A 20,283-nucleotide genomic window follows, 5' to 3' on the forward strand; every position below is an offset into this window, starting at 1 on the left:
TTTCCTCACCCGTAGTATGTTTAACACTTGAAAAAAGTAAGCCTGACTACTTCTCCTCAGACATTGTGACGTCACTATTACCTTTTCCACAGACATTGGCGTGTCGCTGATAAGTTCTACTCGTCTCAAAGCCGTGATACAAGAATTATGGAGGTACTGAGCAGGGTGACATAGACAAAGGGAAGCACGATAACTTACAATATTCATGAAAGATTAAGTTCAATTTGAATTGATATCAATATTGCAATAAATAACATTTCAGGTCTCATATTTTTGCTGTTGTCATTATCATATTTTAGTCGAATTTCATTAGAAACAAAAAAATGAAAACAACAGCGACAATAACAACAACAAGCTTTATAGAAGTAACAGTAATTACAATGAAACACAAATCAAAAATAGCAAATGAACGTCTTTTCAATATGCTGATTCATATTATATATTCATATTCTCAATTAGAACATTTTTGAAGTAATTTTTCTTCTTTAGCATTTCAGCTTTCATCATGTCTTTGTAGATATAAAACATATGATTCGTTATTTCCTTGTCTTCCTGAGTAAATAAGTTTAAATAATTGCATTGAAGTATTTTACTTTTTTACTGTTATAAGCTAACAAAATAACAATGTAGTTGTGGTTTTGGGGGAATATAGTGATTCATGAAATTCTGTCATTTTAAATTATCTCTTTGATGCTTCAACCCTCCAATGAGGAGGTCATGTATATTACATATAAGAATTTATAATTTTGAGGTTATATGTCTTTATTATAGGTACAAACGTTGTAAATAGTTGATAGAACCATTGTTCGTTTAAATGCACTCATTCGAAAGTTTTACCGACACCACCATGAGTTGGTTGGCCGTTAAGGAATATCTATGTTATAGATGACCACTGATACATGTATGTTAGAATTGTCGTAACCACAATTTCGTCTTCTTTCCTCGATTATGACAAAACAGTTTGTAACTCATTAACGAATTCATATTTTCCATGAGCCACACGACGAATGCCCCTATGCACACATGATTTCATTAACCTTCCGGAGCAGCTATTATCATCCTTAATTTTGATAGGGGTTCGTGTTGCTCAGTATTGAGTTTTCAATGTAGTGCTTTTTTTTTAACTTGTATGCCTTTTTGTCGTCTTTCTTTTTTGTTTTTTCTTTGTCATTTCGACATATGATTTTTGAACGTCCCCATGGTATTTTCTGAATCTTTTTTAAAAATTGTTTTCAACACGCAATTGATAATTGAATAAGGCTATACTCTATAAAATAATTGTACTTCACTTACGTTTAATGATATAAATAATGCATAACAGCGTCAACAGGAGGACAGAGCATGCTGTGGCCAGTAGAATATGCCAATGGAAAGATGAGTCGTCTTCTAATGTAAACAAAAATAATAACCTAGCTATTCACTATGTTTTAAGGCCAATTGTCAACATAAATGTGGAGTATGCATAGTTAGCTTTTGTGTTGATATTAGAAAAATTAAGACCTAGCCATACACTATGCTTATTACATATTGTCTTCTGGTTTATGGTATTAATTTTGGATTATAATGGAATATACCATGGCTTGCAGTTCAGTTAGAACTATGACTGTGAATGCCATTAACATATTGAAAATAATAATAATGAGCAGCGCCGGATAGAAATCGACCTTATGCAAGTGCACGTATACATGTACATGCATAAGACTTTGATTAATTTTGGAACATTCAAATACGAAATAAAAAATGAATTTTTGGTCTGTTTTGAAGGGTTATTTCATCAACTCCATTTTCAAACAGTTACACACTTTGCATAGAGATTTTTTCAACCAGAAATAGGTTAACAGATGTCTTGATTTCTATCCGACGCAGCCCATATTAATTTCTTTGGTGATATTTACATTGACACTATTAACGTAATTACAAATGCATATATAGAAATATAGCCATTCAAAAACATTTGTAAATTTTAACTTACCATGACACGTTTGTATGTATTCATCGTAAACGGTTATATTGTAAGATAAAAGGGAGCAAACAATTTGCAGACTACCACTGCAACCAATGTTCTGCAGTGGAAAAGTAAATGACACATTCACGTCTGTAAAATATCCATAAGATTTCAGCTTGGTTACGTTTGCTTCACATATCACTTTATCCTGAAAAATGGGAGACCAACATTAATTTCTGAAATATGCTAAACCTTGACAGGTTTCATACGTATTGTGACGAAATATCTTAATAAAACAAAGACTGTGAAATGATCTTTTAATCACGCGAAGGTTCATAAGACAGTTTTGGTGCATTTAGCCTTTGCTGTGTTTTTATGCTGCAGAAATTGAAAAACAAATACAGTATTTTTGGAATAAACTCGTATAAAGTTCCTATATTTATTTGTTTTACAACAGATACAAACGAAAACAATGTAAATATGTGATTACAATAAATAGTATCATAAGCTGCTTACCTTAAACAATGTTGTGCAGTTTGGTAATGGGTTTACTTTCTCGAGTGATACCTCTATGTGCAGCTGGTGATCATTGACGATATCACTGCAGTCCGTTTTGGTTATAGTTGGAAAAGCTAGAATCAATTAAAAACATATATATATATATATATATATATATATATATATATAAACGCCTACAAAGTATACACAACAACACCAATAACAAAAAAAGGAACTATAAATGTAATTATTTATAAATATTTCGGATAACAGATATCCTTCATCAGTAAATATGATTGTGATGTTGAATGAATCATATATCAGTCTACTTAGATTAAACTATAACAATCTTGAAATTTATACAATAAAAAGTCAAACCGAACATCAGGTAAGACGCTTGCACAATTCTAAATATGTGTTAAACACGACATAGGTTAAATGACTAATTACAACAGAGAGTTTAAATATATGCTTTAAATAAAAATAATAATGTGCGATATGAACTAGCACAATTCTAAAGCTTTAACGGTGACGACAGTTATGATTTTACAAGAACGATTGCGTCAATAAGAATTCCAAATAAACAGCACTGAACGATCTAAATTTGTAAATATTTTAAATTTGACAACGGTAGAGTAGTTACAACAGAGTCTGCGTATTTAAACATCGCAAACAAACGGCCGTTAAAATATAATAATAAATTTTGACTAAGGTTAACTAGTTGAACGTGGCTTGGCACTTTTACATCCCTCAAAAAATTAAGCAACTTAAATTGGTATATTCAACAGATTTATTTTAGAGATGAGTAAGGTAAAGGAATAGAAACATAGACTGTAATAATAAGTAATATAACCCAAATGTGAAGCACTGCATGGAGTCGAACTACATCTTTTCATTTATCCCATTTGGTGCCAAAGTTGTTAATTTTCTTATCCAAAATCTTTCCCGCGTGAGTCTATCCTCCCTAGACCAAGCAGAATTGTGGTCAATGATTGTAATGGTCAATCGATTGAGATCTGCCTTAGTGTGGCCAGGGGATCTCTAATGTCGACTGAGAGGGAGGTCTGGCTTGCATTGGTAGTCGCTACGATGACCGTTCATTCGTTTGTGAAACGGCTGTTCTGACTCGCCTACATACTGTTTACCACATTTACACTGTAGGAGATACACAACATTTGTAGTCTTGCAATTAACATTGCAAAATATGGTGTATTCTGTACCAGTGGAGTGACTGTTAAAAGTCTGGGTAACCAGTATTTGTTTGCAAGTCAGACATCGTTTGTTTCCGCAACCCTTGCAAGAGCCCACTGACGAAGAGCCTGCTTGAGAGGATAAATCAGCTCTTACCAGCAAGTCTTTAAGGCTTTTGGGCCTACGGAAAGCCAGTACAGGTGGATCGGGAAAGATCTTGGATAGTTTAGGATATTTTTCGATTTCTTTCCAATTTTTGCGGATTAGGTGAGATAAGTTGTCAAATTTTGGATGGTAAGTCAACACAAAAGGCACCCTCCTGTTGACCTTTTTGACTTTATATTGTAAAAGTTCATCTCGGCTGATGTTGTTAGCACGAGAAAAACATTTATCAATGTCTTTTCTTTTGTAGCTCCGATGTTTTAGGTGACCGCGAAGTTCTTGTAGTCGTTTTTTTGCAATATCGTTGGTGGAGCAAATCCTGATGTTCGGTTTGACTTTTATTGTATAAATTTCAAGATTGTTATAGTTTAATCTAAGTAGACTGATATATAATTCATTCAACATCACAATCATATTTATTGATGAAAGATATCTGTTATCCGAAATATTTATAAATAATTACATTTATAGTTCCTTTTTTTTTGTTATTGGTGTTGTTGTGTACACTTTTTAGGCGTTTATATAATTTATTTATTGAGTACATGTATCGTTACTCGTAACGATATAGCGCCCTCGTGGGAAAAATCGTTGACTATTATTCAGACGTTTTATATATATATATATACCAAATTAGGATTATATGATTGCAAAACTGTATCTGTTTAAAACAAAGTAAGACCTCTTATATGATACTCCACGTATTAATGAGTGTTCGTCGTACATGTGACATTGTTTGTTCAGTCTCATTACTTATATATATACTAGAAATTATCAATTTTAAACTGCAGTAAGATCTTTGAAGATTGTCTATATAGATACTAAGATTGATTTTGTTCTCAACCAAATAATTAAGACATAACCAAGTATGTATTGCTATATACCAATAAACTCGTATGTTCGTACATACTGTCGCTACTTATATTTTGGCATAGCACATGGTCATGTTTTTTGCAAACTGTTTATGAAGTATCCAAACTGAATCCAATGGATGCGTACAAATTGCTATTTTAGTCTTGGAGAACATGATTACAGACCATGAGAGACCCTTATGGGTAGTCAATGTCGTTAAACACCCCTATCAAATCATGATGTATTCATTAATTGTTATTGGCTTTTAACTACCTTTCAGTAACTGTGAGTTATATACTGTATATCTTATGTCAAGAGTCTTAAACACAGTAACGACCGTTGTTGATTTCTTCTTTATTTGTTTATCGTTTCTTGTTTTGGCATAAATCATGCATTCGGTCTTCTAGTGTGAATTGGTTCACATGTTATAATTTTGAGGCCTTTCATAGCTTACAAACGGTATGTGTTTTGTCCATTGTTGAAGGCCATACGGGGACCTATAGTTCCTTTCATCTACGTCATTTGGTCTCTTATCGATAGGTGTCTTATTGGCTATCAAACCGCATCTTCTTTTTTCTAGATTAAAACTTTATTTTATAACAGGTTCTTCAATTCAGGAACAAAAATATACGTAACATTTATAAACCTTTTGAACAAGAAATGTTAAAAAGAGTTGATATATATATATCAGATAGTGCAATGATTGTTTCATTATTGTTACCACTGGTATACTCACAAATCAACTTATTCTGTTCGACAGATAATGGTTTAGTGTGCACTGAAAATCCACAATGACAAGTGTATTCGTAGCCTAGATCAGATTCATTAAAATGTCGTATCAATAAATCAAAGTCTAGACTTGCATTTCCTGTAATCATTTTATATTTTGAAGTTTTAGAGCCTCCTTTCCAGACAAGTAACTGGTAATGTTGCCCACCGGTCCACTGTCGTGTATCAGGTTCTGTTCTTGAAACATTGCAGTCTTTTTTGTCCACATGACACTTTATTATAACGTCTCCCCCAAATATTAAAGGATTGTTCACTACATTCCACGTTACTTAAATATAAAGTATAAGTACATTGATACATAAATGTCAACTTGCATAGAAAATACACAAATATGTACTTACATACAATTTTACAAACATACAGTTTTACATACATACATACATACATACATACATACATACATACATACATAAAAACGTACGTACGTACGTACGTACGGACGGACGGACGGACGGACAGACAGACAGACAGACAAACAGACAGACAGGCACTCTTTATATAATCATGATTAAACTTAAACATGTTTTAATTAAATGTCCGGTTTCAATATGAGATAAGATTAATTTATCTTATATTCAACTTACATGTCATGACAGTTCTTCCAGTTAACAGCAACACGTATAATACATCTACTAATATTGCAGTATTCATTTGGATCTCACTAAATATAATGTTTATAAAAAGGAGATCATTTTGTGTTTATGCAATATATATATATATATATATAACAAATTTATTATTATGATTACAATTGAAATTCAATATTTGCATTTTGAAAGAAAACATCTAATAATGTTAACATTAAGTTCACTCTGTCCAATTGAAATCCATTATTAGATTTATCCAATTCATACTTAATATCAAAAATACGCCCATGTATCGTTTACCTTATATGATATGATAAATAAAAATAAAAAACAAGGCGCTATCATGTCAGTCATTTGTAGTTATACCCTAAATGATCTTATCATGTATCTCAATTTATAGCTGTAAACAATTACCTGACAATAAAATATACATTTGTTACAAGTAGTTAAAGGGGAGGCGTGAAATTTGTTTTCAATTAAGAGGCATTATAAACTTTCGTAAATTGTGTTGCTCAGTATTCATTTTTTTTTGCCATGATTTTCTCGGTCTTCATCGACTTATTAGTTTTAATTCTTCTATTAATACCTAACTGTATATGCATATTTAAATTCATTGTAGTGGATGTACCAACACATCATATTGAAATATACTTATCCTGATTTTGCAGTATATAAATTGCATGTAGATAAAATTTAACGAATGTCCCAATGTCAAAATTGTGTTCATCCCATGGAAATATATGATCAGCTCAGTAATTATATATGTAAATTAGGAAAAAAAAAATTGAAAAATAGATGTATTTTGAAGAGATTTCCATAGCATTCGAACATAAATATTATAAATTTTAAAACTAATTTGCATTTGAAATTGTACAATGAATTATTGGCTTTTGTTGAGAAAACCTTTACAAAACTGTGCAAGTTCATGCAACACACTTTAATCAGTGCTGCATATCTGTTGTATTCTTTTCTCAGGAAAACATAGAAGAAAAATGAAACATACACAAAAGCATAACGTATTTACATTTTTGTCAGCTAAATTTTTCTTCTTGACCAAATAAAGACATGAAAATTGATACCAAGGATGTTCATTTGCAGAATATCTATCTCAAGATTTGTGAAAAAGGTCATTTATTCAGAATATCATAAAGCATTATACAACTGACAGTTATGGACAGTTATGTCATAAAACAAAACTGAATAAATGACAACAGTTGCAAAGGTGGGGAATAAAAACTGCCACCCATCAATAAACAAATTACAAAACATAAACAAACAAATTTATACAATCAACATTAGACATAATAATATAATAAAAATAAACTTAGTAATGAGGGTGTAAGTGGGTGGGAAATTGAAAATCTTTACTTTTCTGGCAAAACAAAAATAGCGTCTAGTAGCATTCAGTGCAATTGCGAGAATGCGGGCGCAACTAGACGTTGTTAAGATTTAGCATGCACTATATCCTCATTGGTCAATTAAAATATTTGTGGCCAATGATAATTAGTATTGACCCTGATCATGCCATGCACATGCTGACCTTGACTGCCTGAAATCAAAAACTTGCATAATTCCTAAACAAAGACCATGGAAATTTTCGGTTTCTTATTACAACGTTTACAAGAAATAAAACCAATACAAGTTGAAACAGTAGCCTATATAGCTAAAAATTAGTGTATAAAAATTTACTGCCAAAAATGATTTTATTACCATAAAACTGATTTTTTATCAGCTAAATTTTTCTTCTTGACCAAATACTTTTCTGGCAAAACAAAAAATAGCGTCTAGTAGCATTCAGTGCAATTGCGAGAATGCGGGCGCAACTAGACGCTTGTTAAGAGTTAGCATGTACTATATCCTCATTGGTCAATTAAAATATTTGTGGCCAATGATAATTAGTATTGACCCTGATCATGCCATGACCATGCTGACCTTGACTGCCTGAAATCAAAAACTTGCATAATTACTAAACAAAGACCATGGAAATTTTCGGTTTCTTATTACAACATTGATAAGAAATAAAACCAATACAAGTTGAAACAGTAGCCTATATAGCTAAACATTAGTGTATAAAAATTTACTGCCAAAAATGTGTTTATTACCATAAAACTAATTCTTTAAGAAAATTAATTGAGATGTAAACAAAAGGGAAGTCTCTGCCTTTCTGAAATAAGACAGTGTCAAAATATTGTTTTCTGTCAATTAACTATGAACAATGTTCATTTACGAAAACTTTCTAGTTCTTCATCTAAATATTTTTACAGTTTATAGAGATACTATGAATGCAGTACAAGTTAACCAAATGCATAATTAAACCTAACTAATTGAAAAGAGTAATTGTTAATTTTAATACAAAAATACTATTGTGATTTATTATACGTTACTGTTATCTATACTGTTATATGCTCATCTTAGATTTGAATTGGCTTACCTTTACCGTGTAAATATTCTGCTCTATGTGAATATTACCTGCATGGAAAACTATCAAATACATCTTAACAGAAATTTTAAATAGATAAATATATAACATTATAAGACAATTAAAATGTCTTGATGATGTCAAAGATTGAATTGCTTATTTATAGATGATGACAACAAATATAATCTATTTCTGTAAACAATTAATCAATTATGCATGTGAGAACTTGCTAGGGACTTAATTTTAACATATATTATGTGTAATGCTCTATTTTAAACCTGCTATCATGCTTCTTTTTTTCGTCGAAATCATAGAGGAAGTGTAAACCAAATCTATAATATGATTATTCGAAGTTAAGAATACAGGCGTCATTCAGTTTATATGGGGTCTAGTCTATTCAGACTGGTCTTCACGCAACACCGTTATGGACAGAGTATGGAGGAGTTACAATGAAAGCTATAATCTGATCTCGGAAATTTCTCAAGTACAAACTGTATTAAAAAGTAAAGTGACAAAAGTATCGAACTCCGAGGAAAATTTAAAACGGAAAGTCCGTAATCAAATAGCAAAATCAAAAGCTCAAACACATCAATCGAACGGAAAACAACTGTCAAATCCATGACTTGGTACAGGCATTTTCTAATGTAGAAAATGGTGGATTAAACCTGGTTTTATAGCTAGCGCTAAACCTCTCACTTTGCAATTCTTTCAAAAGGATATTGAAATTTTTATTAATAGATGAATAGAGTTAAAAAACAATCTTGGCATTATAGTGAAGAAATATCAGATAATTTTGGTATCACTATGAATATGTTATCATAAACATGTCGAAATGACCTGTTTTGTTAAATTTGCCATTTGACAAATAGTTTTGGAAATTAGATATGACAAAAGGCGTTACCAGAAAGATACGTTACCCTCTAAAGCAGTTAAGCATAATACGTATTTTAACAAAACATCTCTGTTGGTAATAAAGCCTTCGGTCATACCTGAAATATAATGTTAAGTCCTCAAACGAAGCCATTTTTGCAGCATTGTAGCAGTTTTTCATTAAATGCTAGACCTCTCTGAACCCCTAAAGCAAATATGTTATCGATGGTCCTAATGTGATTTAAAAACAAAAAAGTCTGAAATAGGATCAATAATTGTCTTCCAACATTGGTACATCTGAAATAATAATAACAAGTCGAATAAGGATAGGTTTAAGCACATTATGGAATATATTTGGGTTCTGTGGTTACATCTAAAAATTCTGTTAGTTTTTGGTATCTTCCATCGCAGTTTTATATAAAAGCAATGAAGACAGCACGTTATAAATTTCATGCGTCCTAAACGTTGTCCTGAATTTACTTTTTATCAGATACGCTTAAAGCCGAAAGTCATGGATGTATAAGAACCGAATCATTTGAAAAGCTATTTGACTGTGCTGTATACGACGAAAACAACTCCCTGTTAATTTCATGCGTCAAAAGCGCTTTTTTGGATTTACCATGCCATTGATGAACCTAAACGGTTGGTACAAATATTCTGTGTTCTTTTAACACAAAAATGTATGTTGTTGAACAGTTTTTCTTGGTTTGGGAAAAATCGATATAAAAAACCAGAGATATAATGATTACAACAATTTCAGATGTAATGTGCATTGATTAGTTTAAATGTGAGTGATAATTTTATTAACATTTTAAGAAGTGTACAGACAAACATTAAACGAAATTCAACAAAAGCACAATAGTCTATTATTTTGTACGTTTTTTATGGATACTATCAGATCTTAAGACGTATCAAAAATAGAAAACGTTTGTTGTCGGAAATACATAAGGAAGAACTAAAGCTCAAAGTCGTAGAGAGACCGATGAATTCATGCCAAAAACAGAAAAACGACAAAATGACAAACAAAAGTCTAACACACCCTTCACGACAAACTCAAGACTGCAACGCAAACGCTACCAAAAAAAAACCGGATGCATAATCATATCCTACTGTATATGTGCTCAACTTTCTAATTGCAAACGTTCCATTTGATTTGGAATTGGTCAATATATATTCTTACTGCACTAGATTAAACAATTACTAAAATGATTATCATTAATATAGATACAACATAATCAGATTATGTCAATTAAATAACTCATAATGATTTTAATTTAATTTGTAATATGTTAAAGACGGAATGCATGTACGTGTCAGCATGACATGTGATCCTACTATCTGTAGTTTGTGAACTATTTTTGAATTACAATATAAAAATGGAATCGATTCGTTTAAGACAAAGACATCATAATGACATAATACACGACACACACTATATGTATTTCCTTCTTAACTTAGTTTTCTATGTTGAGTTTTGTTTATTATAGTTCTTGTTTTTTGTATTTTTTGTTTTTTTACCATGACATTGAGTTTTTTTTATCTACGGGTTTAAATATCCTATTTGATATCTTTCGCCTTTCTCTGATCAAGCTATGTTTATCTACATTTTTGTTGCATTTCTTAACGACAGCAACCGCATCATTTTCTCTATCAGAAACCGAGTATTGGCAAATCTTGCAAGATATCTGTTGGCATATGACATGTTTTGCCACATAAAAAGGACAGTTAACACAACAGTCATTTTGTGTTATCGTCTGTCTTGCAGAATATTATACTTTATACATATAGTTGTACAATGGATTTGGCTGAATATGTAGGTCATTCTTGTTCATATTTCTCCTAACCTTTGTTCGTATTCATATATCCCTTGTTTTTCAATCTTCAGGTTTGCTCAATCCGGATGAATGCAATTCGGACACACAAACCTTACAAAGTTTTATATAAATTTGGAAGTGTTGCGATACAAATTGCATGTTTCTCTACTTTATAAAAGCGGTTCCAACAACTATTTTCTATGAGTTATTCAATTTGTAAAGACATTTTTCGTGCAGACATCACCTGATCCTGTTGAAATACATTCAGAATATACATGAAAAGGAAAAAAAGATCAAGAAATGAAGAAATAAAATAATAGGTATGTGATAAAATGTTTAAATGGACATACACTGGATTATTGCTGTATATATGTCTTTAATTTCAGACACATGTATGTCTATAATTAAAACAAATTGCAGTTTTTTGAAATATTTACTGTGATGCAGGTTATCATATACAGTTGGGTGCAGACCAAGCATTACATGTAGACGGGCGGAAAAAGTTAACGCGGCGTTTACTCTCGTGCACTCCATGTAAACGCCGCATTAACTCTGCGTTAACTCCGAAATTTCAGTAGACATAAAAAGTAAACGAACGTTTACTTTCACGTTTACCTCCGCGTTAACGCGAAAATGGCACGTGTTTTAATTTTGTAAAGAGTAATCGGGCGTTTACTTTCGCGTTTACCTTCGAGTTAACTTGAAAAAAGGCGCGTCTTCTATTTTTGCAAAAAGTAAACGCACGTTTACTGTTTGTAGTAAACGCGCGTTAACGCAGATTGTCATTGTATCCTGGACATATTGACGACTACAGTTAATGATATTTCCTCGATATTTCACCTCTTTGATTAATTGAAAAGTAATCATAGTATATACAGATGGGACAGGTGCAGTCCTTACATGTACAAAAGTTAACTTGAAGCAGACGTTTTGACTTAGCTCGAGAAATTTTAAGCAGACAAGCAAGTTAACTTTGTCGTAGGTAGACCAGACCTACAGTAGGTCTGCTTTTTTAGGACTGCTGCAGACCTATTGACAAGTCTGCTCCAGACCAGATTTGTGGACATGTCTGCTATGGACCAATCCTGAGCTTTTATTATGTAAACAATAATCACATTGTTCTTATTTCCCAGTATAGCAAATTACTATATACTCGGAATCTGTGTAGATATTATACACATTTAAAATATCTTTTTTTTTCATTTCATATTCTTTTATATATTAAATAATGGCTATGAAGTTACGCACCTGTGATCCCATGCAGCTATCATAAAAAAATTTGAAAGGAAAGTTTTTTTTTTTTTATTAGAAGGCGGATAGAAAGGTTATCCAACGCATCGGAAAAATATTTTTATATGATGGGATATAAACATCATTAAATACGTTGCTTCGTTCCTCTTTTTTCACAGTCTCTACCTAAATATAAATATGCAATGCATGGATTTTTTCATCAAATGTTTGCCTTGGATTTAACTGGGAACAGTATAGCTAAAGTCAGTATATATGTTCCTGGATTTACGATTCTGTTTTTGACAAAATGTTCAAACGAAAATGTATAGTGTCTGGATATATAAGGTGTTGTATAATTATTAACCGTCTCGTCAATTTCAACAGATTTATCTTTACCGATTATAATATAAATAATATCTTGGACGTCCGAAAAAATATACTCGTTGTGAACATGAATGAAATATTTGCCACTTGACGTTAAGCTACCAACAAAATAAATCAACCGACATAATATACTATCAGTATAATTTTCACAGAAGAGAACTTCTCAGTATTTTCATTATGAGGTACAAATGAAATCATATCAGTGTTGGATGATGCGGCCAAAAAAAGTTCTGTTATAAAAACCATCCTGAAAAACTGACTTTAGTGACGTTTCAATATTATGAATACGAATATGAAATGCTGGCACTATAAATTGATGCGGACAAGATTGTGTAGTCATTGTAATCCAATATTATACAATCTATCGTGGCATATAAAAAATTCTGATTTATTACATGTATGCGGCCACATAGATTTATATAATAAAGTGCAAATATGGTCAGTTTGTGTTTATGCGTTCAATAATTTTGTGATACCAGACAGCCTGAGGTATCAAAATTACATAAATTTGGTTGGAGTCAATATTTTGAATAAAAAGAGAACATGCTGGCACTCTAAATTGGTGTGGAAAACATTTTATAGTTATTGTGTTCCAATATTGCTGTCATTTGTATTATACAATCAATCCTGACATAAAAATATTACTGATTTGTTATGTGGCTTTATGGATTTACCAAATATGGTCAGTTTTGATTAATGCGGTCAAACAATTTTGTTATACGAGTCAGCATGGTCAGCCTGAAGTATTTAAACTACTGAATTTTTTTTTCGATTCGATATTTTGAATTGAAAGAGGACATGCTGGCACTCTAAGTTGATGCGGACAAAATTTTGTAGTCATTGTGTTCAAATATTGCTGTTATTTTGAACGTGTTGATTATAAAGGCGAGTAATGGTATAAACTCAAGAACGTCTTTAAAATTTCGTATGCTTTACTAGGAGTCAATGATATACATAGAGAAGTCGGCAAGTGACGACGTTGCGGGCCTATTGTTACGTAAAATGGTGGTAAAACGTTAACCAAATAAAAGAGTATAAAATAGACTGAACTGAAACTTAACTAGTTCACAACAGCTGTCATCTTTATTATACAATCCATCCTGAAATTGAAATATTACTGATTCACTTTAAGGCTATAAAGATTTACATATTAAAGTGCAAATATGGTCAGTTTTTGTTGATGCGGATAAATAATTTTGTTATACGAGCCAGCCTGAGGTATCAAAACTACTGAAATTTTTTACGATTCAATATTTTGAATAAAAAGTGGACATGCTGGCACTCTGAATTGATGCGGGCAAAATTGTGTAGTCATTGTGTTCCAATATTGCTGTCATTTGTAATATACAATCCATCCTGACATAGAAATATTACTGATTTACTATGAGGCTATATAGATTTACCAAATAAAGTTCAAATATGGTCAGTTTTGGTTGATGTGGTCAAATAATTTTGTTATACGAGTCAGCCTTAGATGTATCAAAACTACTGAATTTTTTTTTAAGATTCAATATTTTGAATTAAAAGAGGACATACAGGCACTCTAAATTGATGTACTCAAAATTTTGTATTCACTGTGTTCCAATATTGCTGTCATTTGTATCAAACAATCCAACCTGACATAAAAATATTACTGATTTACTATGCCACTATAAAGGTTTACATAATAAAGTGCAAATATGGTCAGTTTTGGTTTATGCGGATAAATAATTTTGTTATACGAGTCAGAAAGGGTATCAACCCTACTGAAATTTTTTTACTATTCAATATATTGAATAAAAAGAGGATATGCTGGCACTCTAAATTGATGCGGTAGAATTTTGTAGTCATTGTGTTCCAATATTGCTGTCATTTGTAATATACAATCCTACCTAACATAAAAATATTACTGATTTACTATGCCACTATAAAGATTTACATAATAAAGTGCAAATAAGGTCAGTTTTGGTTGATGCGGATAAATAATTTTGTTAAACGAGTCAGCCTGAGGTATCAAAACTACTGTAATTTTTTTACTATTCAATATCTTTAATTAAAAGAGGATATACTGGTACTCTAAATTGATGTGGACAAAATTTTGTAGTCATTGTGTTCCAAGATTGCTGTCATTTGTATTATACAATCCATCCTGACATAAAAATATTACTGATTAACGATGCGACTATAAAGATTTACATAATAAAGTGCAAATATGGTCAGTTTTGGTTGATGCGGATAAATAATTTTGTTATACGAGTCAGGAAGGGTATCAAAACTACTAATTTTTTCACTATTCAATATCTTGAATTAAAAATGGATGTGCTGGCTCTCTAAATTGATGTGGACAAAATTTTGTAGTCATTGCGTTCCAATATTACTGTCATCTTTAAAAAATACAATCCATCCAGTTCCTGACATAAACATACTACTGATTTACTATGCGACTATAAAGATTTACATAATAAAGTGCAAATATGGTCAGTTTTGGTTGATGCGGATAAATAATTTTGTTATACGAGTCAGAAAGGGTATCAACCCTACTGAATTTTTTTTTACTATTCAATATATTGAATAAAAAGAGGATATGCTGGCACTCTAAATTGATGCGGTAAAATTTTGTAGTCATTGTGTTCCAATATTGCTGTCATTTGTAATATACAATCCTACCTAACATAAAAATATTACTGATTTACTATGCCACTATAAAGATTTACATAATAAAGTGCAAATATGGTCAGTTTTGGTTGATGCGGATAAATAATTTTGTTATACGAGTCAGGAAGGGTATCAAAACTACTAATTTTTTTACTATTCAATATCTTGAATTTAAAATGGATGTGCTGGCACTCTAAATTGATGTGGACAAAATTTTGTAGTCATTGCGTTCCAATATTACTGTCATCTTTAAAAAATACAATCCATCCAGTTCCTGACATAAAAATACTACTGATTTACTATGCGACTATAAAGATTTACATAATAAAGTGCTAATATGGTCAGTTTTTGGTTGATGCGGACAAATAATTTTGTTATACGAGTCAGCCTGAGGTATCAAAACTATTAATTTTTTTTAATATTCAATATCTTGAATTAAAAAAGGACATGCTGTCACGCTAAATTGATGCGGACAACATTTTGTAGTCATTGTGTTCAAATCTTGCTGTCATTTTATTATACAATCCATCCTAACATAGAAATATTACTGATTAACTATGAAGCTATATAGATTTACAAAATATTTGCAAATATGGTCTGTTTTGGTTGATGCAGACAAATAATTCTGTTGTACGAGTCAGCCTCAGAAGTATCAAAACTACTGAAACTTTTTTACTATTCAATATCTTGAATTAAAAGAGGACATGCTGGCACTCTAAATTGTTGCGGACAAAATTTTGTAGTCATTTTGTTCCAATATTGCTGTCATCTTTATTATACAATCCATCCTGACACAAACATATTACTGATTTACTATGCGACTATAAAGATTCACATAATAAAGTGCAAATGTGGTCAGTTTTGGTTGATGCGGTAAAATAATTTTGTTATACGAGTCAACCTGAGGTATCAAAACTACTGAAATATTTTTACGATTCAATATTTTGAATTAAAAGAGGACATGCTGGCACTCTAAATATGGTTAGTTTTGGTTGATGCAGTTAAATTATTTTGTTATATTTGAGACAGTTTGAGATGTGAAAACTGCTGGATTTTGGTGATGATTTAATTATTTTAAGAAAACAAGGACATGCTTGCAATTTTAATTTCTGCAGAAAAAGAAATATCGGTAAGCCGACCATAAACAGGACAAATGTCAGTAGCTATACACCAATATTACTTTCATGTATCATGATTATTTCATACGATCTAATTACTATTCGTTATTTGCATTGTTTATCAATTTTATCTGATAACCAAGTTGATAAGATTAATGCTTCATTTTAAAACCGATCATAACTTATAACACTTTATATAAAATACATGTATATACGACTTAAAGAATTTGATATTGGAATATACATTTGTAAGTACAAAATGGATATTTATCCTGGAACTGTAAAACCTACAAGACTTTCAGTTTACATTCGTGAGAGGATAAGTTTACATTCGTGAGAGGATAAGTTTACATTCGTGAGAGGATAAGTTTTACATTCGTGAGAAGATCTGGCGAAAACATTACTGAAGTTAGAGATGAGTTGATGCGATCAGACAATGATCAGGTTTCCAGAAAAGGTTTAAATGCATTTCTACGAAGTTTTTGTTAGAGTTGAAATATTTTTGTGAATCAATATTTGTACATGAACTTTTGAAAAGAAAATATAGAAAATCCGCTATATAAAGTTATTGGAACTGCTTTTTGCAATTGATAAATTCAATATTTCGAATTAAAAGTGTTTTTGAATTGTTACGGTTTTAAACACATATACGTAAAATATTAAGATAAAAGTCTTTTCAACAAAATAAAAAAAAATGTACAAATGTACAAGAAGTTTATTTTATAATTTACACAATCAGTTAACGCGAAAAGTAAACGCGCGTTTACTTTCAAGTGCACGTAAAATACACTTGTGAACTCTGTAGTAAACGCCCGTTTACTTTTAAGTGCACGTAAAAATAAATTTGTGAAATCTGAAGTAAACGCCCGTTTACTACCAACTAAACGGACACAGAGTGAACGCGCGTTTACTCGGGTAGACATTAGAAATATCCATTATCCGCGTTAACGTAATTATAGTAAACGCGAAAATTGAAGTTAACATTTAAAAAGTATGTGAACGAACAACAAGGTTTTCAAAATATAACGTAAGGTTTACTGACCTGTACTATTTGCAGTCTGAATAATTGAGACTAAATACTTACCAAATTTTATTACTTGCATTGCGTTTGTTGTGCATTTGTTTTAAATTTTTGCCAAAAAAAATAAATCTGACTTCATAATCAAAATTGTATGCATGTGAATAAATTACTTTAGATTGATTAATGAGTCATGGAAAATGTAATACCGAAGTTCTCTTTTTATTTCAACAACAGGTAAAATGTAATTAATTGAAAATTTTAAAAATCAAATGAACAAAACCATGAAACATTTAAGACTTAATACATGATTTTTTTATTAGTTGTTATCGCATTTGAACAGTAACTGCAAATGCTCTCAGATCTGTACTTAGGGCCTTTTTTGTTGTTAGTGATGAAGGATGGAAATAGGGCCAGCCACGTCCCGTCATTGTTTTTGTTTACTGTTGTTTTTTTTTTTAATTGATCCGATGAGTTAAGCCTTTTTTCAACTGATTTTTATAGTTTGTTCTTATGTTTTACTGTACCATCACTGTCCCAGGTTAATGGAGGGTTGAGCGCTCACAAACATATTTAACCCCGCCACATTCTTTATGTGACGGTCCCAAGTAAGGATCCTGTAGTTCAGTGTTTGTCGTTAGTTCTCGTCTGTTGTATTTGTTTTTCGTAAATTGTTTTGTTATAAATTATGCCGTTAGTTTTCTCAATTGAATTGTTTCGTATTTTTCATGTCTGGGCCCTTTCTTTTCAACTATACGGTATGGGTTTTATCATTGTTGAAGGCCGCACGATTGCCTATAAATGTTTACAATCACTTTATATACACTTTGGTGGATAGTTGGCAATTATACCACATCTCCTTATTTTTTATATACTAGGAATTCGTAACACTTTTAACACAAATTATTGCAAGTGTTTTTGTTTTACATTAAACAGAATGCATTTGTCGTAAATCAGGCATTCCAATAATGTCAATAAAAAAAAAACATCCTTACTTGCATGGAACTTCTACTGCTGCTCGTTTTCGTAATTTGTCGGTTTTATTGTCCCAATAATATTGCATTTTACGTGAAATCAATCATCAAATACTCGAACATTGCCGCTTCTCCGCAAGAGCAACGATGTTTTCGGATCCGGTTCCAAATAATTTGTATCCGGATAGGTTGACATGTCTGACTAATGACTGTTGACTTTTGAATTAAACTAGAACGATAACAAATGCGGATCTTCGTATGGGTCTAGTTTAAAGCAGGGTTTATATCATCATCAAACATCGAGATAATTTACTTTTAAAATTTTAAATGAGAGGATTGCCGAGCTTTTCTATATTATCAAAATTTACCTGTTTAGAGTAGAGAAATGTCGTAATACACGAGTTAAAGTGTTGGAATCGGTTTCTCTAACGATATATTAACAAAGTTTATCCTTCCTTTTCAAAGATTGCAGAAAGTTACGTTCTTTATATGTGACATCATCAGGCATTGCCGCCTAATTTCATGACGTCACAATTGGAAATTCAGAAGAGAGCAAGAAATTTTACAATTGTGACGCCAAATGTGAATAAAAGCTTGAAAATTAGAGAAAGAATACGTTTCGGCTATAAAATGATTTATGATATTAAGAAGAAAACTATACGCAATATGATTTAATTGTTAATAATTTCACAATATGTTGGCAATTTGTCTATTATCTCTTTAAAAGAATTCGTTTAGATTTTTTAATTAAATGACTCATGATATTTGTATAAAACGAGTAATTGTTTTTGCCTGTTTGTAATTAGAATACAAATATTTTCTGTTTGTTTGTCAGATTGTGTATTAAAAAATTGTATTTGTCAAGTCAGGGCCTTTTTAGCTGACCATACAGTTTTTCGTTGTTGATTTTAATAACTTGCTACAAAGTTGTTTTTGATATTCAAGATAATAATGGGTGAAATTGTACTTGTTGTATGGTTCATTTCCATGTACAGGTCTGTTTAGAGTACGACAAAATATCGACTTTATTGAAAAGACTTTTTTCAAGGTTAAATGAATCATCAGTCATAAACATTGACAAAGGTAATGATTTGAAATCAAAACCTCCACTTATAACGAATATTTATTAAAAATTACTATCCCGCGTGAAAAAGAGTCTTTAACTATTTTTAGACATTCATTTAAAGGAATCATTGTTTTAGATATATATAGAAAAAAACCCAAAATTAAAGTCTGTGAAAAATTGTATTGCTTACGTAAACCGTAATACAAACGCGTTGAACATATCAAAACAAATAAGCATAGTAATGTTGAATAAATTTGAATCTAACATTTGAAATACTTATATACTTATATACTATTGCTTTATTTCTTATATCTATTTCTTATAGAATAGGCACTCATACCACATCTTCTTATTCCTATTAACACTCATCATCCAATTTTATTCCTATTAACACTCATCATCCAATTTTATTACTATTAACACTCATCATCCAATTTTATTCCTATTAACACTCATCATCCAATTTTATTACTATTAACACTCATCATCCAATTTTATTCCTATTAACACTCATCATCCAATTTTATTACTATTAACACTCATCATCCAATTTTATTCCTATTAACACTCATCATCCAATTTTATTACTATTAACACTCATCATCCAATTTTATTCCTATTAACACTCATCATCCAATTTTATTCCTATTAAAACTCATCATCCAATTGTATTACTATTAACACTCATCATCCAATTGTATTACTATTAACACTCATCATCCAATTGTATTCCTA

The 20,283-nt window shown here is 31.1% G+C and overlaps 1 protein-coding gene across 4 annotated transcripts in view; it reads right to left on the bottom strand.

The window, feature by feature from the left end:
• Positions 1 to 342: 342 nt before the first annotated feature.
• LOC127710946 (uncharacterized) overlaps positions 343 to 20,283 on the bottom strand; it is a 32,424-nt gene continuing 12,483 nt past the window's right edge. The window contains exons 1-6 of one of the 4 annotated variants that reach the window (XM_052216906.1): positions 6,019 to 6,091; positions 5,382 to 5,702; positions 2,462 to 2,577; positions 1,973 to 2,153; positions 1,294 to 1,386; positions 343 to 552 (exon numbers count right to left, since the gene is read on the bottom strand). In XM_052216906.1, coding sequence (XP_052072866.1) covers positions 494 to 552; positions 1,294 to 1,386; positions 1,973 to 2,153; positions 2,462 to 2,577; positions 5,382 to 5,702; positions 6,019 to 6,085 — 837 coding nt within the window. In that variant the 5' untranslated portion in view covers positions 6,086 to 6,091 and the 3' untranslated portion in view covers positions 343 to 493. Of the gene's footprint in view, positions 553 to 1,292; positions 1,387 to 1,972; positions 2,154 to 2,461; positions 2,578 to 5,381; positions 5,703 to 6,018; positions 6,092 to 20,283 lie in introns of those variants that run through there. The other 3 variants (XM_052216905.1, XM_052216904.1, XR_007986412.1) reach the window with 3 other exon arrangements.

Source organism: Mytilus californianus, unplaced genomic scaffold, assembly GCF_021869535.1.
Source record: "Mytilus californianus isolate M0D057914Y unplaced genomic scaffold, xbMytCali1.0.p SCAF_8, whole genome shotgun sequence".
Taxonomy (NCBI): domain Eukaryota; kingdom Metazoa; phylum Mollusca; class Bivalvia; order Mytilida; family Mytilidae; genus Mytilus; species Mytilus californianus.